Here is a 21,620-nt window from a genome sequence, read left to right as displayed (position 1 = left end):
GCAGGCAGTCTGTCACTGACGGACGAGAGACCCGAAGAGAGAATCCTTCAGCGTGAGTGCCTGCATACCTTGGGTATATACGGCGTAATAGTGCTCTTTGGTTCGGCACGGAATCGTGGAGAAGGGTCCAAGGCGAATCGGTTGCAACACTACGATGGACGACCAACCTCCTCAAGCTTTCGTGGAGAAGTCCATACCATATCGACGGGATGGCAACATCGTCCGAGATTTCGGTATCCGTATCCATACCGCAGGCTCTCCCGACTGTGAAGGGGCAATCGACATCAGGAGGGTGGTTGGTTGGTGGTCGAGTAACGACCTAGGACCATCCGGGAAGATGACTTGGAGTCTGTGCTTACGACTACAAAAATAGTGCAGTTTGAACAGTGTTCGGTGGTGTTTGATGGAAAAGCGCTTTTCAACTGATGTTCATTTTGAACGACAATCCGAGGTTCTCGGTGACCACGGGCATAATGTCATTGTTCTTCAACCTGGCTTTGTGACATTGGACTTGGTCTCAAGGAGCCTTTCATCACAGGAATCGGTTCCTGAAAGCAAAAAGAAAGAAAGAATGTGGCTTCGTAGCCATGCTCCCTCCCGCCTTGCCGCCAAAGAAAAACGGTGCTGTCACCAAGCCTTGAAGAGTCCAGTGTCAAAGACTCGAAGAATCGAAGGCATAGGGACTGCCCCACTGTAACATCGGGTCAACCCCTGGCAGTCCGTCCCGCTTCGCGTCACTTGGAGTTTCGGGCTTGGGGGCGGGAGGTACCTTAATAGAAACGGACAGGAGGATTGTATCTTTTCGCTGTGCGTTTGTCAACAATGTGCCGGCTCAGAATGGGACTGATACCTCTAGGCAAGCTCAGGTACCTCTGTCTTCTGATAATAAGCTGACGGATGGATGGCGGTAGTTGCGCAACACGCGCTAAGAGTTCCCTAGGGCCTAGCTGCCTTTGACAATCGATAAGGGAGGAGCTTGATGCAGGTCAGGTCATGCAAGGTTGAGTGAGTGTGGGTTCGACAGGAGGGAGCGGACGCCGGACGTGAACAATGCGCCTGTCTTTTTTGGCTTTTTGGGACGACAAGCACCCGTGAACAAGAGACACATCCCTCTTTTTTAATTTTGCTGCTGCTGCTGCCCTTGTCTCATACGACTGTGCGTAAACAAGGCTCTGTTCTCGTTCTCCCTCATATTTCCCTTTACACCGCCCTTCCCTCGGCCGACGGGGCTATTTCTCACCAACTCCGACCTGAACCTTTAATATCCCGTCAACCGCTCCCAGTCCCTCCACCCCTAGCCGAAAAGCCCCCTTTGCGATGAGAGCTTCCCGGGCCCATGGAACCACATTTCCCCTGCCCGCTTTGACTTGCAACAAGCACGAACACGACCGCAAAACGTTGTGGAACCGCGCGGGAGCCCTTTCGCCTTTTCCCACGTGCTCCAGCTCCAAACCATAAGGTACTTTACCTAGAGATACCTCACTAGCCTAGAAACATCTACGAAACTACGACGAAAGACGACTACGACCACGACCACGAAGAAGACGACGGTTACGACACGAAAGAACGGGCATCATGCCGTACTCAGGAAGCGCGCAGGCCGCGCTGGTGCAATGGGTAAGTCGCCGTGCTTTGCGCTCCCCTCCAGATACATCTTCCCCCTTGTGTCCCGCCGATGGGTCACTTCCCTTTCCCCAGTGTTGTCACAGACCGCTACGCAGTTCCGACATTATGCTGACTTAATGCTTCCTGCACAGGCAAACACATTTCCCCTGGATAGACAGGCCGACTCAATATCAGACTTCCTGGACGGTCACCTCCTGTCCAAGGTCCTTCAAGCACTCGACCCCTCCTTCGATTCCAACACCACCGAGGGCGAGCTATACGATGTCTACAAGGGCATCCAGAGGCTAGTGTATCGCGAGTGCCCGGGGCTCATTGGACAGACCAAGCTTGCCGATATCAGACCTAGGGCGAGAGAAGCGCAGCCGGAGGCTATCAGTAAGGTACGCAACCATCCGTGTCCAGCGCAGCGGCCCAAATTCCGGGGCCGGGAACGAAAGTCCAAGCTAACGCGATGCTCTACTCAGCTTATTGCCGTGCTGTTTGCTGTTGCAATGCTTGGTAGCAACAACGAGCGATGGGTTACCCGTATCACCCAGGATATCTCCGACAAAACGGTCCTCATGCAGCTTCAGCGGGTCACGCAGGACATGAGTACAGCCATCAACGATGCCGAGGCGGCGGACGTAGAAGAAACCTCCGAGCTTGGGAACGAAAGCCACGATGTCGATCTCGCAATGGAAGCCGACAACATACGCCTCCGCTCTGACCTAGATAAGAAGGGAAAGCTGCTCGCGGATATGGAAACGCGCTTGGGCCACCTGCAGGAAAGTTACGACGATTTGAAAGAGGAGGTTGTTCGCAAGGGCAGGGAGCTAGAGGCGTTCCACGATGCCCAAGACGGTGCTGGCAAGGAGGTCATCAGGTCGCTTGAACTGAAGTTGCGCGAGCAGGACGAGCTCATTGCCAACCAGGAAGCGCAGGCTGAAGAGGATCGCATCGCCAAGGAGCGGTTGACGAGCGAAGTCTCAGCACTCAAGGCCAAGACGCAGAAACTTGAGACCCTTGACGATGAGGTCAAGGAGTTGCGGTTCAAGAATGAGGAACTGTCCCGTAAAGCCAACATGGTTGAACGGTACAAGCAAAAGCTTGAGGCACAGTCCACGTTGTCAAAAGAGATGGATAACTTGCTCTACGAGAAGGAGCAGATGCAGCGCGATCTCATTGAGTACGAAAAGGTTCTGAAGAGAAATCAGGCCTTGGAGCAGACCAACGAGCAGTACGCCTCGAAGCTCAGAGATTACGAGCTGCAGTATGTTGAGTTGGATGCTCAGCGCAGGGCTCTTCACGATGACACTATGCAGTTGAGAGCTCGTCTTGCAACGCTCGATGCTCAGCGTCTCTCTGATGAGCACCTAATCTCCGAGTTGCAGGAGCAGATCAACTCGGGATCCCCGGGTGCTTTGTCTCCCGACGCTGGCACTGCGGGCTTCAGTCTCGAGCAGGAGCTTGAGGGTGTCAGCAGCGCCGCGCCCCCTAATCTTGGTCTCGAGGTTTCTCGCCTCAAGGCAGAGAACAACCTGCTTCGTAGCGGTATGGGATCTGGGCCAGAAAACGCCCGATTGCGTCAAGAGCTCGAGGAGGAGCGTAGGCAACGCGAACGTATTCAGGGAACTTACAACGATACGTTCGAAAAGCACCAGATTGCGGAGGCCCAAATCAGCGCTCTGATCGAGAGCAGTGGCGAAAAGTTAGTTGAAATCGTTGATACAGCTATGCGACTAGGCGTGGGTAAAGTGCTAACCCAAGACTTTCATCACAGCGAGGTGCTAGCCAACCTGAGGATCCAACTTGCTCAAAAGGCCCATGAACTTGATAGCGAGAGGAGGAAGAACAGCGAGATCCAAGCTCAGCTCTCTGACAAGGATCGCGAACTCCTCAGCGCAAGGACCGATCTCTCAGCCGTGGCAAAGGATAGCGTTGATGCTCTCGAGGAACTCAAGTCTACTGACCAACTCATATCCGGTTCAATCCACGAAGAACTCGAGGCAGCACGCCAACAGCTCAAAAACCTCGGTACTGACCTCGAAGAACAGCGCAGCTCGCTTATCAACGCCCTGCTTGAGAAAGACAAGCTTCGAAAGGACCTTGACGAGGCCAAGGATGGCACGGGTGCTGAGCCCACTGAGGCCGCTCAGAAGCTTCAGGAGAAGGTTGACAAACTGCGCGTCAGACTCAAGGAGCGCCAATCGGTGAGTTCCCTCAGATCTCTTGCGAACGCCCTAGCCCTACAACATCGAAATGCCGAAGCCGGTGCGCCCAAGATTCCCGGTACTCCGTCCCGAGCTGTGTTATATGATAGCCGCCCGAATGCTCGGGTTTTAGTCCCTACATGCCAACCCCATCTTGACTTGCTTCCCCAAACACCAACCACGCCCTTGATCCTTAGACCGAGAGTGAGCTGGTGGAAGAAGGTCTTCAGGCGATCAAAGTAGCCGACTTGATGGCCTTGTTTTCTGGCGTTCATGAGATGAGGAATTGATGGCTGACGGTTTTTATCTTTTCAGCAACTGGAGAAGTCCGAGCAAGATAAATATGACTTGCAGCGCAAGCTTAAGGCGGCTGAAGGCGGAGAAGCTGCCGCGGCTCAGAAAGTACGTTACTATCCTGCTGCACCGGTCCTAATTACACTCCGTTGGGCTTGAACATCGTGGTCTTGTCTTGATCATGATGATGAAGGAGAATCATGTCGGCTGACAAATATGGCGTCAACAGGCTGCGAGTGATCAGATTATCAAGAACCTCCAGCGCGAGAATGCACTCATTGCGACGGCATGGTACGATCTTACTAGCCGTATTCAGAGCAATCACGTCGTCTTGCAAAGGCGGAATGAGGCTCCCAAGAGCTGGCTGGGCAAGCAAAGACAGATGGTCAATGGTAAGTCTTCTTTTCGAGGCTGGGACTTGAGGATTTCAAGACTGACTATCTGTACCCCTAGCCACTCCTAGGAGATGAGGCAACCTCAAGCTTCCAGAATAAAAGGCCTCGCATCGTTCTGCGCACAATATGATGACTTGGCTTCTCTTCCGTTTATATTTCTAGGTTCACATCACACCCCACTAGCAACCTAACCTTACCTCAACCTTACCCTCGTCTTGCGCCGGAGTAGGAGAACATCTCGGCGTTGGTCTTCACGTGCCCTTTCTTTTTTCTCTCTTCCTCCATTCTGGTCTTAGCGAATTAAAGAGGATGGCTTGGCTGGCCTGCATCTCGGGTACCATTGCATTGCACTGCGCAGGTGGCTGGGCGGTATTCTTGTCTCCTTTCCCACGAGGTTTCTTCCTCTTCTTCTTCCTCCATCTAAACCTTTATCAAGTCCTTTTTCTCCCTGCAGCCTTATCATACTTCTTCATCTTTTATGTATAGCTTCTTCCTAGCGAGCGGGAGGTTTGCAAGCCCTGTCTGTCGTCTTCCCGTTTTTTTTTTTTGGGGGGGGGGGCGCAGACTTTTGGAGTGACTTGGGATAGAATCGATTCTTTATCAACATTTTTTCTTCTCCGGGGCCATGATCTCGGTGCATGATTTTCTGTGACTATGTACATTTGGCAAATATGACATGTCGACCTCGCGTTCAATATCGTCGCAGACTCCGTTCTGTTGGCTGCTTCGTGGACCGGCTCGCCAGCGGAGCATTCACCACCCGAAGATTCCGGATCTGCATAACAAGACATTTCAAGAGTTAGTAAGTGAATCGGGTATCGACGTCGGCAACTTCCATGAACGCCCTATTCAGAACTTGTGAAACTCAGACCCCCATGATTGTACCGCTATCGGTACTTCGCTGCTCCGACTTGAAAGTACGGCGTCGGGTTCATCGGATGTCAGTCGCTGACAACGACTGTCAGCGCCCTCCCCCGGTTTCTGCTTTACGCTCCGGGTCGGCATCGGGGTCCGTCCGTGGTTCCCACTCTTTTTTCGCCTCTGTGAGAAGCACCGACGAAGCCCGAATCCGGCCAGCGTGTCGTGTTCTCTTTCCCAGGTACGCGTCTCCAGCCGCCTGTCTGTCTGCGTCGCGATTCAGACACGTTGAAGCAATGACATCACGGCATCTACTCTGTATAGTAGGCACCTTTTGCAGGGTTGAGCATTTCGAGCACAGGCACAGAAAGCACATGGAGCAACAGGGACCATGGAAAAAAGGATTGCGAGGCCATCCAACTGCAAACCGCTGGTTTTGGTTATTAGTGAGACAATAAAATTGTTGTTTTTACATACAAGCGTGCGACGGAAGGGGTTTTCTACACGGTACAACTGATCCTGGCCACGTTGACGCAAAAAAAAAAAAGACATAAACCAGCCCAGTCCTGCTGATCTCAACAGCTTCGGGGGCGGACGAGGATGTAATCCTTTCCAGTCCATTTCATGATCCATAAAAAGTCCCATAAAAAGTTCCTCCGATCCACGCCCTCCTCTCTTCTGTTCATATCGTTGACCCAGATGATAGAGGGCCAGAGTAAGAGACGTGAAAGTAGACCTTTGTCTCCGCTTCTCTCTGGCCGTCTTGTTGTACGCAGCCGCCGGGGGGGTGTGGACGGGCCGGCGCGCTGGCGGGAGCAAAGGCTAGGAAGCCCATGCCCGCTTAGTTCTTTCCGGTGATGCGGCTCAGGATGCCGGAGGCGTGGCCACCCTTGCGCTGCTCGTCAAAGATCTCAAGCATGTTCTTCCACACCTGGCCAGGCTGCTGCGAAGCGTCGAGGCCCTTCCAGATACCGTTCGCCTTGTAGTAACCGACGACGGGGGCGGTCTGGGCGTGGTAAGTGGCAAGGCGCTTCTTCAGGGCATCGGCGTTGTCGTCGCTGCGCTGGATGAGGGGCTCGCCGGTGATGTCGTCCTTCATGTACTCCTTGGGAGGGTTGAAGGTGCTGTGGTAGCTGCGGCCGCTGGCGGGGTGGACGAGGCGGCCAGTGATGCGGGCGACGAGCAATGAGTCGTCGATCTGGAGCTCAACGGCATGCTGGAGTGTCTGGTTGCGGGCCTTGAGCATGGCGTCGAGACCCTCGGCCTGGGGGACGGTACGAGGGAAACCGTCAAGGATGAAGCTACGTCGTTCCAGTTAGCAATGCTGAGTGGTAGATGCCAGTTGACCTTCAGGCCGTCCAGCCGGCTCTCTGGCAGAAGAAAGATGCGCCATACCCTCCCTTGCACTCCTTGTTGTTGTCGAGCTCCTCCTTGATCATGCCAATGACAATGTCATCGCTGACCAGGCCGCCCTGGTCCATGATCTTCTTAGCTTCCCGGCCGAGCGGAGTCTTCTTGGCGACCTGGGATCGCAGCATGTCGCCAGTGGCCTGCGAGTGTAAAGGACGATTAGAAACGATCTAGAGCGTAGCAGCAAGTATAGACGATGTCAATTGACTTACCAAGTGACAGCAGTTGAACTTCTCCTTGATCTTGGGAGCTTGAGTGCCCTTGCCTGTGCGGAACATCATCATCAGTACGACTGCCGCGACACAAATAGCACGTGCGAAAATGCCCAATTGGAGCTACATACCAGCACCGGGGGGACCGATGAGGATCATGCGGACCTCATCGGTGGTGAGCTTGCCGGAACCGCCAGCTGCGCGGTCCTCCAGAGACTTGATTCTGGACTCGAGGGTCTCGACCGTGTTGGTCAGCTTCTTGACTGCTTCCTCAACGAGACTGCTCATTTCGACGGTTGGTAAAGGTATTGATATGGCCGGACCGAGGCTAACGATAGGAGGAAGGAGGAGCAAAGAGATGCACGAGTGTGGCTACGAGGGAGAAAGGAGGAAGAGAGGAGAGGAGAGGACGATGGAGTCGAGGTCGAAGGTTGGACTGGGGGGAGCAGTGCGAACTAAAGCTTTTGCGGGAAAAATGATTGCGAGAGAGGTTGAGAAATCGCTGCAAGGTCCTGACAGGCCAAGTCGTCCAGGTACCGCCTACATCGTACCGAGCTTTGCGCTTTCCACGGCCCCGTTGAGTGCAGGTGACAGGCCACCGAGCGGCCCCAGTACAGGAATAAAGGCCGGTTATTGGTCAGACTGGTGCCCCGAGGGACCGCTGGACTTTCTGCTGGGGAACAGGGTGGCAGACGTTCGTTCGGCTGTTTCGCAGCGTAACAGCGCCCTCCATATTTCCGCCTTGGTGCCACTGCGTGCGCTTCCGTTACAGCGCTCCGGCTGCCATTGGCTCGTCCTCGTCGTTGCCTCTCCGCCGAGGTCCAGCGCGGATACGTACCGTCTACATCGGGGGATAGTACCGCGAGCCATTGGGGCCTGCTCACTGTTGACGGCCCGGCTAGGTAGCTTGCGGATAAGGCACGGCATCAGAAGCCCTCGAGAATGCCCCCCGGCGCACCGGATGGGACGCCATGTATGAGGTCACTGGGTCAAGATTCTTTGTTTTCCAAGTGTTTTTTTGGTGCTTTTGGTGCTATTTCGATGCGGCATGGGAGTCTCTTGGGGTCATCCTAGTCACCCGCAATTCTCCGAGCGCCTCACTTGACTTCGTGTCCAACTGTTACTTGTCATTTTGAGGTTGGTTGTTCCTGACGGAAATAAGTCCGTCGTCCAATTCCTCAGTCAGCGACTCACTGAGCACGAAATGAAGAGAATCTCGAAGGCCGATTGCGGACTCGACCTGGGGCCTCTCTTAGAAATCTTGTCCAATGAATAAACATCGGTCGTGCGCTTCCATTCCCTGGCACTGTCGCACGGCTCGGGCTGTGGCTGATCGCTGTTTGCGGCTCAAGAGGTGTGTGGCTAAGCTCTTGCTTACTCAGACTGAGCTTCCCCACGTGATCTGGCGAGGCTCGAGCTTCCAATTGCTTGCACCTAGGCCCAATTCGTAGCTTAGCTGGGCGGGAAGGCAGCCTTAGCAGTTACGACACCACCACCATCACATACCCTGCCTCTACTACACCCACCTCAACCCAAAATCACTACCGACCGACCAAACCTCCATCTTCCCACGAACCCGAACCAATCGACCTAACGAAGCTACGAAATCTCCTCTATCATGCCTGCCACCACCGCGGAGACTCTGTCTCTCGTTCAGCGGAATGTCTCCGTTGCCCCTCTTGTGCTTCTTTCCGTCGTCGACCACTACAATCGCGCGGTAGCCAAGGGATCGAAACGGAGAGTGGTGGGTGTTCTGCTGGGCTCAAATGACGGCAACAATGTCCGCGTATCGAACAGTTTCGCAGGTAAGGGCTACTCTGGCGGATGCTATACACTTAGGCCATGCCCGCGAGACTAACCCATCCTTGCAGTGCCGTTTGAGGAAGATGAGAAGGACCCCTCAGTGTGGTTCCTGGACCACAACTACGTCGAGGGAATGAACGATATGTTCAAGAAGGTCAACGCGAGAGAAAAGCTGATCGGCTGGTACCACTCCGGTCCCAAGCTGCGAGCGTCCGATCTCGAGATCAACGAGCTGTTCAAGCGCTACACCCCCAACCCTCTCCTAGTCATTATTGACGTCCAGCCGAAGGAGGCGGGCGTGCCGACGGACGCATACTTTGCCGTCGAGGAGATCAAGGATGTGAGTAGCGTTACATCTCGCCATGCGAAGCCACTGCTAACAAAGACGATTATAGGACGGCACTACCACGTCAAGAACCTTCGTCCACACCCCGTCGATCATCGAGGCCGAGGAAGCAGAGGAGATTGGTGTCGAGCACCTCCTTCGTGACATTCGCGATGTCGCAGTCGGAACCCTCTCGACGAGAATAACAAACCAACTCCAGTCCCTCCAGGGGCTGCATCTTCGCCTCCGCGATATCGGTGCCTACCTACAGAAAGTTCTCGACGGCCAGCTGCCCGTCAACCACGCCATCCTGGGCAACCTGCAGGATGTCTTCAACCTCCTTCCCAACTTGTCCACGCCAAAGGGCGATGGCAAGTCGAGCGGCGGCGAGCTCTCCCACGCCATGAGCATCAAGACCAACGACCAGCTCATGGCCATCTACCTCAGCAGTTTGATCCGCGCAATCACTGCCTTCCACGACCTCATTGAGAACAAGATCCAGAACCGACAGCAGGCGGAAGAGAAGGAGGCGAAGAAGGAGGAAGAGGCGAACGGCAAGGACGGAAAGAAGGACGATAAGGCGAACGGCGAGAGCAAGGAGGCCTCTGACAAGGAGAAGGAGGCGAAGGAGAAGAAATAGACGACTGCGCGATCACGCAGTGGACGGAGAAACCACACGCATTCAAAACACGGGAACTGATACCCGCGATAGACATTGGGGCGGGAGCATGTCATAATATCTCGGCGTCCTGGGGGGCAAAGGCCGGGGGGGAAACAGGCAAATTCACAAGAAAAGAGTGTGCCTTGTACAATGATAGCATGTTTTGACTGATGCTCTGGCTCTGAAACCCCCGTGTTACCTTTCATCGAAGTGCTACAACTGTCGAGTGACTACACATCCGCAACTAACCCCGCCATCTCCTCCCTACTCACTCTCCTCTCAGTGACATATTTCCCCAACGTATCCCCCCATTGCTCGGAGAGGAGACAGGCGAGCAGGTGTTTGCAGCAGGGTACCCCGCCATCACCCACACCGTCTAAACTCAGGCCTCCAAACTGCCAGTCACTCACCTCACAAGCCGGGTTACTACCATCGTCGTCATCGGAGTTGGAGTCGTCGGCTTCATCTACGGCCATGATGACCAGGTCCGATTCTGCTCCTCCTCCCCCTCCTCCTCCATGCTCTGCACCAGCACCACCGCCAACTGCCGGAAACGCCTCGTACGCAAAGCTGGCGCAGGAGCAGTTCCAGGCGTCGAGCTGGACGAGGTACGTGGTCGACGCCGAGGCCGAGGTCGCGACGGCGTGGTGTCTGCGGGTCATTGTTGAGGCTACGGAGCGGACGAGGTGGAATGCGGCGGTTGCTTGAGGTTGCTTTGCTGCTGCGGGTTCAGGGTGAAGGCGAGGTGGTGGTGAAGACCCCTGTCCATCGGCGACCGCTTCGCGATTGGTGTCGGATGCGGCATTGCTGGGTTGATGTTGGCGGGCGGGTGCGGGGTTGGTGGGGTTCCCTTCCCGGCTGCCGTGACCTTGGCCGTGGCCGGCGGATGCGGCGGTGGTGGTAGTTGAGGTTTCCGGAACCACGCGCGTGACGAGGTTCCGGTCTAGGAGGTCTAGGGCCGGGAGGACGAGGGAGGGGAAGAGGACGTGGAGGGTTACCAGGAGCGGGCGGTGGGATTGCGGGAGGGTTTTGAGGGGGTTTGGTGCGTCGCCTGCGGTGATGCTGGCACCGTTGCTGTTGGTGCCGGCATTCGCTGGCGGTGGTAAGGGTGCCGAGGTGAGGGAGTTGATGAGGTTTGTGATGAGGATTCGGGGCGTAGGCAGAGTGTCTGATTGCGTTGATGCCGGCGAGTGTGCCATGGCAAGCTTGTCTGCCTGCCTCGCTTCTAGGCTATGAGGGACGTTTGGTTGCGTTGAGTGATTAGTTACGAGTGTTGAGAGATGAAAGTTGCTTGTTCCTGATTGAGGTTTTGCGTGTGGTGCCTGTTGTGTAGGCATTAGGCTCATCAGTTTCAACGCAGACACTCACCGGACCTGGCTCCGGTTTGTATAACCTCGTGCTCAGTCTGCATTTTCCAGCCTTATCACAAATGAGGGTATTCTAAGTCACGTTTCAGCCTGAAGCTGGATGACCCAGTAGCGAGCACATCCTTACTGCGCAAGCTGTATGGACGAAAGGTGGTGAGCAGGAGAAAAAGTCTCATTTGAGTTTTGCCGCCTTACAGCTTTTGTCTAATAATCACAGTATGTCCCGCCGCAAAATATGGCATAATCCTACAGCAAAGATCGCTCGCATCCGGTGCTCCGTATCCAGGTTTCCTCTTCCTGCCCCCTCCGTTTCCTCGGCTCTTCCTCTAGACCCACTCCTTGGGCGCTCTGAGAACATCCACGAGGCGTTGCTCGCGGCTCTTGGGTTCGGGCTCGTGCATGTACTTCCAGCTGGCCGTCAGGGGCAAGCTCATGAGGATACTCTCGACTCTCGAGCCGGGGGTGTTGAGGCCAAAGGCAGTACCGCGGTCGTGGACCAGGTTGAACTCGACGTACTTGCCTCTGCGGATCTGCTGCCAGTCCTTCTCGGCCTCGTTGAAAGGCATATCCTTTCTCTTCTCGAGGACGGGGAGGTAGCCGGGCAGGAAAGACTTGAGGCAGTCCTGGATGAAAGCAAAGGTGTTCTCGCGGTCCTTCTCGGTCTCGTCGAGATCGTCAAAGAAGATGCCACCGACGCCGCGGCACTCGCCGCGGTGCTTGTTGTAAAAGTACTCGTCGCACCACTTCTTGAAGCGCGGGTAGTAGCTCTTGTCGTGCGAGTCGCACGTCTCCTTGAGCGTCTTGTGGAAGTGCACAGCGTCCTCGTCAAAGAGGTACGACGGAGTCAGGTCGCTGCCGCCGCCGAACCACCAGGCCTGCGAGGTGCCGTCGGGGTTCGACGTCTCAAAGTAGCGGTAGTTGAGGTGGACCGTCGGGGCCATGGGGTTCTTGGGGTGCAGGACCATGCTAAGACCGGCGGCGAAGAAGGGGAGGGATTCGACGTTGTCGTCGAGGTTCTTGTGGTTTACGCGCATCTTGGCGATGGCGGGCTTGGGGAGGGTGCCATAGACGACGGACACGCCGACGCCGCCCTTTTCAAAGACGTTGCCGTCCTGGAGCACGCAGGTGATGCCGCCGCCGCCCTCTTTGCGGCTCCATTCGTCCTTGCGGAACTTGGTGCCGTCGACCTTTTCGAGCTCCTTGACGATGATCTGTTGCTGTTCCTTGATGAACTTTTCCATGCGCAGGCGCATGGGCGAGTCGACGGTAACTTCGGACTCCCGCTTGGTCAGGGCATCGCGCTCGGCCAGGGTCGGCGGATCGAGTTGGAAGGATTCTTGGACGGCCTGGATCGGACAGTCATGTTAGCGACGGGCGAGCTTTGATGCATCAATGGGAAAGGCGGGAGCTCCGGCATTGGGAGGGTTGGGTTTCGTGGTGATGAAAGGGCATAAGCTGCAGTACCATCTTGTAGGCGATGGGAGCTGCAGCAGCGAGACCAATTGCGCCAATGAGGAAGCGGCTATAAGCGGCGCCGGACTGTTGACCCTTGAACTGGGACTTTGAAGAGGATGAGACGAGTCTGCGAGCGAATTGAAGCTGTTGCTGCTTGGTGGTGATGGCGATTCTAGTGCGGGAACTGTTGAATTGTGCAAGCAACCTCTGTGTTTGCTTTGTAGAGGCCATGATGGGCAAATGGAATATAAATACAAACTCTATAACGGGAACGAATAACGAAGAAAAGAGTGACTTGGGTTGTTACAGGGAGGGAAAATCGGATGATTCGTTCTCAAGTGAGAAGCATAAGACCACTGGGTTGCAATCATGGACTGACTGGAACGTCGTTCGAGGATTGAGCCAGTCAGGCCAGCTGTAAAAGTAAATTCCGAAATCGTTCCACGTTGGATAGGTGCGGGACCCCTGTCGCTCTGCGCCAACCTAACGGACCAGCACTGCAACAAGCTGTCCATCCAGTGGCATCCACAGCCTGGACCGGGCTCTCTGCCGGCTTTGGGCCGCTGGAGAGGTGGGGTGAGGACCAGTGAGTCCGAGAATCGTGCATCTACCGCCGAACGCCGGACACGCTTCAACGGACCAACGCGCGGTGAGGAATTCCCCATGTATTGCTGCATGCTTATTTGTAGCTGTCATAGACCTAGGCAGCGATGACCTCCGTCCGCCCATCAGCTTGGCTTTCTGATCTTTTGGGCCAGTAAACGCAGAGCTCTTCTATGCCCCTGATAGCTCGCGTTCGCTCTTCTGTAGGCGGAAACGCATCTTTGGGTGCCCGTGATGGACTCCCGAAATCACCTTTTCCTCTCACAGAATCAATCAAAGTCCTAAAACGAATGTCTCTGCCAGAATCATCTCATCATCCTTTCCGTGGCCCTTTACTTGGCTACTTGGGTCTTCAAGTGCATAGGACAAGGATAATAGCTTCCAGTAATATCGGGAAAGGCAGGCGCTTGCATTCGCTTCCAATAGCTCCAGAGTCCCTGAGGTCGGTTATCGGAGGTCCAGAGTGGGGTCGCTTGATCGGCAGATAAGAGCACTTGGGCCGTGTGGGTTGAAGTCCAGTGACAGACTGACAGTCTTTCTGTCAACCTGGAACCTGAAGGGTCAACTGTTCTCGTGGCCGCTCAAAGTCCCATTGTGAGTGGGCTTTCGCAAACTGCTTCCCTCTCACCTCTTACTGGGGACAAATGATGTCAAGACGAGGATAGGTAGCTTGATAAGGCATTGTTACAAACTCCTCCATCCAAGACTCTCCGTGACAATGCACTTCAAGCGGCTTTGAAGACAACAAACAGCTTTGCATGCACAGACAAGGCCGGCTTGCGTGCACGTATCAGGAGGTTGCGACTACGGTGATCCCGTGAGAGCTTTCAGCGCTTTCAGTCCCGTCTGAAAAGGGACCCAGCCGCAGTTAGGCCCCTACTCTAGACCTAAGCAACTAAGGCAAGGTATTCGTACTTCAATAGAATGGAACTGTGTGCCAGGACCTTCTCCTGTGACTCAAATCGGATCCAGAAGGCGTGACAGGCTGCCAGGCTGTGTCAAGTGGCTGCGTGGACGGTCAGCTGCCTGCCTTTGGTTTCTTTGCCCCCAGCACCCGGAGCACCTGCGCTGGTCTCACTGCGCCGCTGATTGCTGGGATGGCATCGGTGTCTTGCCCCGCTCCGATAATCCGATAAGGATAAGGACGGGAGGACCTGGAGTGGGAGGGAGGGAGCTGATGCAATGAGGATGAGGATAAGGAGGGGAAGGGGGGCGTGGGGTTGAGCACCTCTCTCGCCGGCTTAGTCATTCCGCGGCCATCAATGGAAGTAACTCACCAGCCATTGCACAGCAGAAAGGTACCTTACCTGGTCTTAGGTTCCTGCCTTTCTGGGTGCTTTGCTTTACCAACCAGCCGCCTGAGCCACCCAGACACTTCCACCTCAGTCAGTGACCGCCCATTCCCGTCCCCGTGTCTGACCCCAAGGCACCCCAAAGCAGGCGGCAACCGACCGTCCATCCTTCTTTTGCCTTTCGCAAACGGCCCCTCGTTACCTCAACTCTCCCTTCTACATACTCCGACGCTTCAGGCACCACCAGTCGACAAACATCGAGCCATCTATATCTTGACCGTCTCCCAACTCCCCACGACCAGCCCATCTGCAAACCCACAACCCACTTCACTTCACCCACCACATACCCGCCATCATGCGATCCAAGTTCAAGGACGAGCACCCCTTTGAGAAGCGTAAGGCTGAGGCCGAGCGCATCCGCCAGAAGTATTCTGACCGTATTCCCGTACGTCGTAACTCTCCTTTTCTTCGGCCTCATCTCGCGGTTATTCCTTTGTAGTTTCTGTACGCAGAGAGAGCTCCGTCGTTTCGCCGTGACTGCATTCGTCAGCTTCGCGCGTTGTTGTCGGGTGCCCCACGTTCCCCGACCGTCACCGCCGATCTGCCTATCTACCTTAAGAAGTCCGAAAACTGACAAGGTCCTCACAACACAGGTTATCTGCGAGAAGGTCGAGAAGTCTGATATCGCTACTATTGATAAGAAGAAGTACCTCGTCCCTGCCGACCTGACGGTTGGTCAGTTCGTCTACGTCATCCGCAAGCGCATCAAGCTCTCCCCGGAGAAGGCCATCTTCATCTTCGTCGATGAGGTGCTGCCGCCTACCGCCGCTCTGATGAGCAGCATCTACGAGGAGCACAAGGACGAGGACGGGTATGTTTTCCGAGCGTTCGACTGCCCTTGAATCAGCTCTTTGTTGCTAATCTATTGTGTCCAGATTCCTTTACATCACCTACTCCGGCGAGAACACCTTTGGCGACTTTGAGATGGCTTAAGCTCCCGACTTTCTGACGGTCCAGTCACCTCACGGCTTCAGAATGTTCCCGGCGTTTCGGTCTGCTATGTAACGGTTCAGCACTTTTGGAATGGGTTTTCACACGGTTATCGGTCTCCCCCACGAAGCAGGGGTTTATGAAGATACGCAGTCACGTTATCGCTTGGAGTCACAGGATCAGGTGCGGCCCCTGACCTGGTCACAGAGAAACTCCTGCGATGCTTGGGTACAACCCAAGAATTGAAGGCTAGCGGAGGACTATGCATGGAAATTGGCTTCACGGATACTAGGTGGAAACGTTTCCTTAGCTCGCATATTCAGTCGCCTTCCATCACCTCTTACTTCCTCCCCCCTATCTCTCACCTATAACTGTCGTGGGCAATGGTGAAAATTCTTGGCGTTCTGTATAGCACATCATTCATTAGCGCGCCGTGCCAATCCTTGACCTGACCGTTTCTCTTCAAATGTACACCTATGAAACCAGACCATTGCGATGATGCTTCCCAAAGCCCCAGCATCGTGAGTGCCAGCGTGCCAGCATACAGTCCACGCGCCGAGGGAAAAGTGAAGCGATCCAAAACGTATTGTTAAGCTACGCCATGTGAGAGAAGCCCCCCTGAATGACGGTCAGAGAGCCGCGATCTTGGTGCAATAATTCCATGCGGGATACACGAGCTCTCCGAGACCCCGACAGAAGTGATTTTTCTGCTTTTCTTCGGCTCGCCCCGGCTAAATTTATGCATAGCAAATGTAAGGGGACGCACGTCACGTTGGAAACGCATTTTTGGAGGTGAGCTTGGATGCTCGGGCGAACAGATGGCACGTCTGAGGGTGAGATGACACGAAGCTCGACATCAGATTGTTGTTGCATAGAGAGGGAGAGGAAAAGACTAACGAGTGTGATCTGGTCTTTATGGGGGCTGCGGTATTGTTGTCGCCCCTTTTCAATTTTCGGATATGCAAAATGAAGTTTGTTTTTTGAGATTTCAACCCATTCCTATCTATGAACTCCTAACTGATGATGATGATGACTTTGCGAGAAACTTCAAATTTGTCCCATCCTCAAAGGGGTAGGGGGACTTGATATTACACTTTTTTTAAATAAAAAAATTCGAGAAAGAATATGGAACCAAGTTTACGGAATAGAGAAAATCAGCTCAGACATTGTGTCCCCCCCCCCCCCCCCCCGGTGTGTCCCTGCCTAGTGACCCAGCATCTGCTGCATGGCGTTGAGGCGATAACTCTCGCTCTTCTCCATGAGCTCCTCGTGCCTGCCCTTGGCAGCGACGGCGCCGGCCTCGAGGACGAAGATGACGTCGGCCTTGCGGACCGTGTGAAGCCTGTGAGCGATGGCGATGACGGTGATGCCGCGCGCCGCGCGCTCGAGACCTTCTTGGAGGGCCTTTTCGCTCTCGGCGTCGAGGGCGGAGGTGCTCTCGTCCAGCAGAAGGAGGCGGGGCTTGCGAACCAAGGCGCGGGCGATGGCGACGCGCTGGCGCTGGCCGCCGGAGAGCTGGGAACCGTTGGGGCCGCACTCTGTGTCGTAGCCTTGCGGGAGGCCGACGATGGTCTCGTGGATGTTGGCGAGGCGGCAGGCTTCTTCGATTTCTTCGTCTGTGGCGTCTTGGCCTGGGCGGGCACCGAGGCCGACGTTGAACTTGACGCTGCCGTCGAAGAGGGCGCTGTCTTGGGGCACGACGGCGATGTCGTCGCGGAAGTCGGTGCCGTCGAACTTGGAAATGTCCATGCCGTCGATTTCGATTGTGCCCGTGCTGGCGGTGTACATGCGCTGGACGATGGCCATGACGGTGGACTTTCCGGCGCCCGAGGGGCCGACGAGACCGCAGAATTGACCCGGTTGGATGGTGAAGGACATGTTGTCGAGGATCTGGACCTCGGGGCGGGCGGGGTAGGAGAAGGAGACGTTCTTGAAGGAGACGGCGACACCGCCGCGGCCGGGGGAGGGGCGCGGGTTGGGGTTGGCGAGGGCCTCGACGTCCTTTTCCTTCTCCTTGCCCTTGGAGGACTCGGAGGCATCGTCGGCGGCCTTGCCTGCCGGGTCGGCGTCGGACTTGCTGAGGTCGAGGAGACTGAAGATCCTGGAGGCGGCCATGCGGGCGCGGGTGACCTCGGGGGCGAGGGTGAACATTTGACCCCACAGCTGGGCGCCGACGAGCATGGCGACGTTGATGATGAGGAACTGCGTCTGCGTGGCGTTGCCGGCGACGATCTGCTTGGAACCCCACCAGTAGGCGAAGGCGTAGATGATGTTACCGGTGACGTTGGCGACGGCGAGCCAAATGTTGGCGAACGTGACGGCCGAGATGATTTCCTTCTTGGGGTCCTTGAGGGCGCGCTTGTACTGGCCAAAGACCTCGTGTTCCAGGGAGAGGGTGGCGACGGTCTTGATGGAGTTGACGGACTCGACGGTGATGCCGACGGCGGTGGCGTACGCGCCGGCGTGCTTCTCCTCGAACCGCGAGAGGACGCGGATCTGCATGATGCCGGAGCCCAGGAGCATGGGCACGATGACCAGGCAGACGATGGCGATTCTCCAGTTCAGAATGTGAGAGTAGATGATGGCGATGAAGAGGTTGACGACGACGGCGAAGATGGTACCCATGATAGAACCGCTGAAGCCACCGATAGACGCGGCGTCCTTGGTGATGAGGGACAGGAGCGTCGAAGGGTTGCGGGCTCCGGACTGGTGCCACTCGAGCTCCTGCTGGAAGAGGGCGCGGAACGAACCGACGCGGATCTTGTAGAGAAGCTTCTCGGCAATGTAACCAAAGGCGGACCAACTGCACAAGTTGGCGACGAGTTCGACGCAGGCGAGCATGAAGAACAGGCCGGCGAAGAAGGCGCCTCTGCTCTTGATGTAGCTGGGCTCGTTGCAGGGGCTGGCGACGCCAATGGCAAAACCGAAAATGGTACCAGACGCGCTGAAAGTGCAACCGACGATGAAGGCAGACACCATGGCGAGCAGGAGGTAGAGAATGTTAGGGCGGACCATGACGCCAGCCTTCTTGGCGATCCACCAGGTAGACTTGTCGTTGTCGAGACCGCTGTTCTCGGTTTCCAGCGCGGCGTTCTTCTTCTTCTTCTTCTTCTTCTTGAGTTCCTTGGCCTCCTTCTTGAGTTGTTTCTTGGTCTTCTCGGTGACGACGGCCTGCGGGCCTGCCTCCGTTTCGATGGCCCGGGCAAGATCCTTGGGGTCGACGCCAGGGGTCTCGGCATCCACAGAGGCTGCAGACGACTCGACGGCGGTGCTTGCGCGAGAGGGAGCGTTCTCCTCCTCGGAGCCGTTGATATTTTGCAGGTTGACCAGGTTAGCGTAGGCGCCGTTGCGCGCGATGAGATCAGCGTGGGTTCCTTGTTCCATGATATCACCAGCGCTCATGACAATGATGTTGTCGGCGTTCTTGATGGTGGAGAGGCGGTGAGCAATGGAGATGAGAGTTCTGCCCTTAGAGACCTTCTCAACAGCCTTTTGAATGCGAGCTTCACTGGCAGAGTCCAGGGCGGCGGTGGCCTCGTCGAGAATCAAAATCTTGGGGTCACGAATGAGAGCACGGGCGAGGGCCACACGCTGTCTCTGGCCACCACTGACGAGCTTACCGCCACTGCCGACAGAGGTTCCGAATCCATGCTTGAGGCGGTCGATGAAGGAGGTGGCATCGGCCAGGTCGGTCGCGTTCTGAACGAGCTTGACAACCTCGACAACTTCGGGTCCGTACTTCTGAGCGGCAGTGTTGAGGTCGGCGCCGGCCATGAGATCCTCGGCAAGCTGGGCGAGCTGGGGTCCGTAGAGAGTTTCCTTGAGTCTCTGGTGCTCCTCCTTGGGCGAGTTGACGAGACCGAGAGCAATGTTTTCGATGACGGAGCGGTCGAGGAGAGAAGGTTCCTGCTGGACGAGACTGATGTAACTGCGGACGTTTCTGACGTTGAGGTTGCGGATATCCTGGCCGTCGATGAGGACTTGGCCTGCCTTGGGGTCGTAGATTCTCGTGGCGAGGCCAGCAATAGTCGACTTTCCGCTGCCGGAAAGACCAACGATGGCAGTGTACTTTCCACCGGGGCAGACGAGAGAGATTTCCTTGAGCACGTCCGTGTCGGGGCGCGAGGGGTAGGAGAAGGTGACTCCACGGAGTTCCACCTCGCCGTGGACATTGGTGGGCAGTCTGTCACCGTCCTCGGTGACGGAGTCAATAGTCGAGTGCTTGTCGATGTCCTCCCGGAGCTTGACGAAGGCAGCGGCTGCTGATCCGAAAAGGGGCAGAAGGGGAGCGATGGTGCCGAGCATGATACAGGCTAGTCGTAATCAGCAAAGATGTCCAAGGATTGTAGAAGAAAGAGTGCGTACCATCAACGATGAGGAACACAACGGTGTAAATGTCACCAACTGAAGTGCCGTCACCGGTTCCAGCAACTGACTTTGAGATGGCCTTGCTACCTTGCCAGTATGCGAGGGCGTTGGCAGCGTAGGCGATGAAGTACAACAGTCCGGCGTTGGAGGCAGCAGCAATAGCCTTCTTGATGCCCTCCTTCTGAGCAACCATGACATGGCCCGCAAACTTGTTCTCCAGGCGAGGTCCGGCGCCAAACGCCTGGACGACGGCTACGTGAGAAAGCGCTTCCGAGGCGATGGACGAGGCCTTGGCCATGCCCTCTGACATGGCTCCGCTCCATTTCTGGATGTAGCTTCCGCAAATCATGGACGCGAGCAAGTAGGCGGGAATGAGCGAAACCAGCATGCCAGCAAGGGGTGCGTATTTGATGAAGCCGATAACGTACGCCGTGACGAAGAAGGAGATTGTGCCGACGAAGTGACTGACTTTCTCGGACGTTCCGGACTGAATGGTTTGGATATCGGAGTTGAGGCGGGACGAGACTTCACCGGCCTGTCTGCTCTCGAAGAAGCCGACATCCTGTCTCAGCAAGCTCTGGAAGTACTTTTCGCGGAGGCGCGAGGCGAGTCTCTGGCTGACGATTCCCCAGCAGGTGGTGTGCGTGTAGATGAGGCAGAAGGCGATGCAGGTGATCCAGACGAGCTTGACGACTTTGTCGTTGACGGCGTCTTGGTAGGCGACCGGGTCTCCAATGCCGTTGGCGCAGGTCGCGCCGTTCATGTCGTCAATCAGCTGTCCGAAGAGAATACCCATCAGAGGGAACGGGACACCTGAGCCGACGGCGGCAATGGTGCCCACGCAGACCAGCGTGTAATCGAGCCATGTTGGGTTGGCATAGAAAAGCAGCTTGAAGAAGCTAAAGACAGTCTCGAAGCGCTGGGGATAGATTGTCAGTTTCCTTTCGCAGGCATAGTCGAGGAAGAGAAGGGCCAAGAAGAAATTCCTGAAGAAAGGATCAGATCAGCCCAGCCCAGAAATGCAACTCACCTTTGCCTTTGGCTTCGCGACTTCAGTAGTCTCTGTTGACGTTGTCTGTACTTGTTGTTGCTCTGGTGATGTCGAGACACCAGTATCAGCCTTCTCGGCCGCAGCCGATCGTGAGTCTTGGTCAGGCATGGTGATCCGACCTTGAACTGACGAACAGGTATCAGGGAGAGTTTGACGGCTTTTCGCAATTGAAGCAGATGGTTAAGAAAGGAGCTTCATCGCCAGCCCCGAGAACACAGAGACTTGGCGTGCAGCTTGGTGGCAAGGAATAGCTCAGCGAAGCGTCGAGCGAGGTCCAGGGCAACCTTGCCGTTCTTGCACCATGCCAGAAGCAGAAGTGGAGGGGATTCACTTTTTTGTGTTGATTGGCATCCGCACCATTAGCGGGTAATTAGGGGAGTCATTCCCAAGGCCAGCCAACGATAGCGAGCAGTTGCTTGGCTTCGCAGGCTTTGATGACAGCACATTTCACAGAAGCGACTCGAGTGCTCCGCTGGGGGCATTGTGACTTGCCGCTCCGGTCCCCCGTGCACCCCCAGAGGCTGGCAAGTTCAACTTGCAAGCAACTCAGCAAGGACTTCAAGTTCAGGGAGGGTATCCATAGGTGGGTGGTAATGCAAAGTACCCTGCCGTGGAGTAGCCGAGTTAGGGAGCTGAAAGGGCCACGAGGGGGGCATGCCGTAACGAGGGGGGGGGGGGGGGGGCGGCGACCGACGCCCAAGGCCGACTGTGACCCCCCCCC

The 21,620-nt window shown here is 55.8% G+C and overlaps 7 protein-coding genes across 7 annotated transcripts; 3 read left to right on the top strand and 4 right to left on the bottom strand.

Annotated features, from left to right (window-relative positions):
- Window positions 1–1,575: 1,575 nt before the first annotated feature.
- BDP81DRAFT_391551 (uncharacterized protein) lies at window positions 1,576–4,579 on the top strand (the record flags this gene model as incomplete). The annotated part of the gene is made up of 7 exons (XM_060587556.1): window positions 1,576–1,617; window positions 1,758–2,006; window positions 2,091–3,313; window positions 3,386–3,815; window positions 4,131–4,217; window positions 4,339–4,501; window positions 4,563–4,579. The coding sequence occupies 7 exons, from the start codon at window positions 1,576–1,578 to the stop codon at window positions 4,577–4,579; spliced, it is 2,211 nt and encodes a 736-aa protein (XP_060448052.1).
- Window positions 4,580–6,203: 1,624 nt separating this feature from the next.
- BDP81DRAFT_313829 (adenylate kinase) lies at window positions 6,204–7,272 on the bottom strand (the record flags this gene model as incomplete). Its single annotated transcript, XM_060583933.1, has 4 exons — window positions 6,204–6,663; window positions 6,758–6,912; window positions 6,985–7,037; window positions 7,116–7,272. The coding sequence occupies 4 exons, from the start codon at window positions 7,270–7,272 to the stop codon at window positions 6,204–6,206; spliced, it is 825 nt and encodes a 274-aa protein (XP_060448051.1).
- A 1,247-nt stretch (window positions 7,273–8,519) lies between these two features.
- Window positions 8,520–9,878, top strand: BDP81DRAFT_177256 (26S proteasome regulatory subunit rpn-8). The gene is made up of 3 exons (XM_060582228.1): window positions 8,520–8,789; window positions 8,856–9,127; window positions 9,183–9,878. Exons 1-3 carry the CDS (start codon window positions 8,603–8,605, stop codon window positions 9,750–9,752), a joined length of 1,029 nt encoding a protein of 342 aa, XP_060448050.1. The 5' UTR covers window positions 8,520–8,602; the 3' UTR covers window positions 9,753–9,878.
- Window positions 9,879–10,003: 125 nt separating this feature from the next.
- On the bottom strand, window positions 10,004–10,972 carry BDP81DRAFT_391548 (uncharacterized protein; the record flags this gene model as incomplete). The annotated part of the gene is made up of 1 exon (XM_060587555.1): window positions 10,004–10,972. The coding sequence occupies one exon, from the start codon at window positions 10,970–10,972 to the stop codon at window positions 10,004–10,006; it is 969 nt and encodes a 322-aa protein (XP_060448049.1).
- Window positions 10,973–11,466: 494 nt separating this feature from the next.
- Window positions 11,467–12,964, bottom strand: BDP81DRAFT_369108 (Coproporphyrinogen III oxidase; the record flags this gene model as incomplete). Its single annotated transcript, XM_060586581.1, has 2 exons — window positions 12,605–12,964; window positions 11,467–12,486 (listed from the first exon to the last, which is right to left on the bottom strand). Exons 1-2 carry the CDS (start codon window positions 12,824–12,826, stop codon window positions 11,467–11,469), a joined length of 1,242 nt encoding a protein of 413 aa, XP_060448048.1. The 5' UTR covers window positions 12,827–12,964.
- Window positions 12,965–14,845: 1,881 nt separating this feature from the next.
- On the top strand, window positions 14,846–15,483 carry BDP81DRAFT_447135 (autophagy protein Atg8 ubiquitin like protein; the record flags this gene model as incomplete). The annotated part of the gene is made up of 3 exons (XM_060592147.1): window positions 14,846–14,935; window positions 15,144–15,361; window positions 15,426–15,483. 3 exons carry the CDS (start codon window positions 14,846–14,848, stop codon window positions 15,481–15,483), a joined length of 366 nt encoding a protein of 121 aa, XP_060448047.1.
- Window positions 15,484–16,683: 1,200 nt separating this feature from the next.
- Window positions 16,684–21,007, bottom strand: BDP81DRAFT_391545 (ABC multidrug transporter; the record flags this gene model as incomplete). Its single annotated transcript, XM_060587554.1, has 3 exons — window positions 16,684–19,793; window positions 19,846–20,767; window positions 20,879–21,007. The coding sequence occupies 3 exons, from the start codon at window positions 21,005–21,007 to the stop codon at window positions 16,684–16,686; spliced, it is 4,161 nt and encodes a 1,386-aa protein (XP_060448046.1).
- Window positions 21,008–21,620: the final 613 nt, after the last annotated feature.

The sequence above is a fragment of the Colletotrichum phormii genome (genome assembly GCF_030913505.1).
Source record: "Colletotrichum phormii strain CBS 102054 chromosome Unknown BDP81scaffold_5, whole genome shotgun sequence".
NCBI lineage: Eukaryota > Fungi > Ascomycota > Sordariomycetes > Glomerellales > Glomerellaceae > Colletotrichum > Colletotrichum phormii.
Note: the sequence above shows the minus strand (reverse complement) of the source record. Positions and strands in the feature narration are given on the sequence as shown.

Coding starts and splice junctions, on each gene's coding strand:
- BDP81DRAFT_177256 (XM_060582228.1), top strand. CDS start 8,603: ATGCCTGCCACCACCGCGGAGACTCTGTCTCTCGTTCAGCGGAATGTC. Junction 8,790..8,855: donor CGTATCGAACAGTTTCGCAG/GTAAGGGCTACT, acceptor CCATCCTTGCAG/TGCCGTTTGAGGAAGATGAG. Junction 9,128..9,182: donor CCGTCGAGGAGATCAAGGAT/GTGAGTAGCGTT, acceptor AGACGATTATAG/GACGGCACTACCACGTCAAG.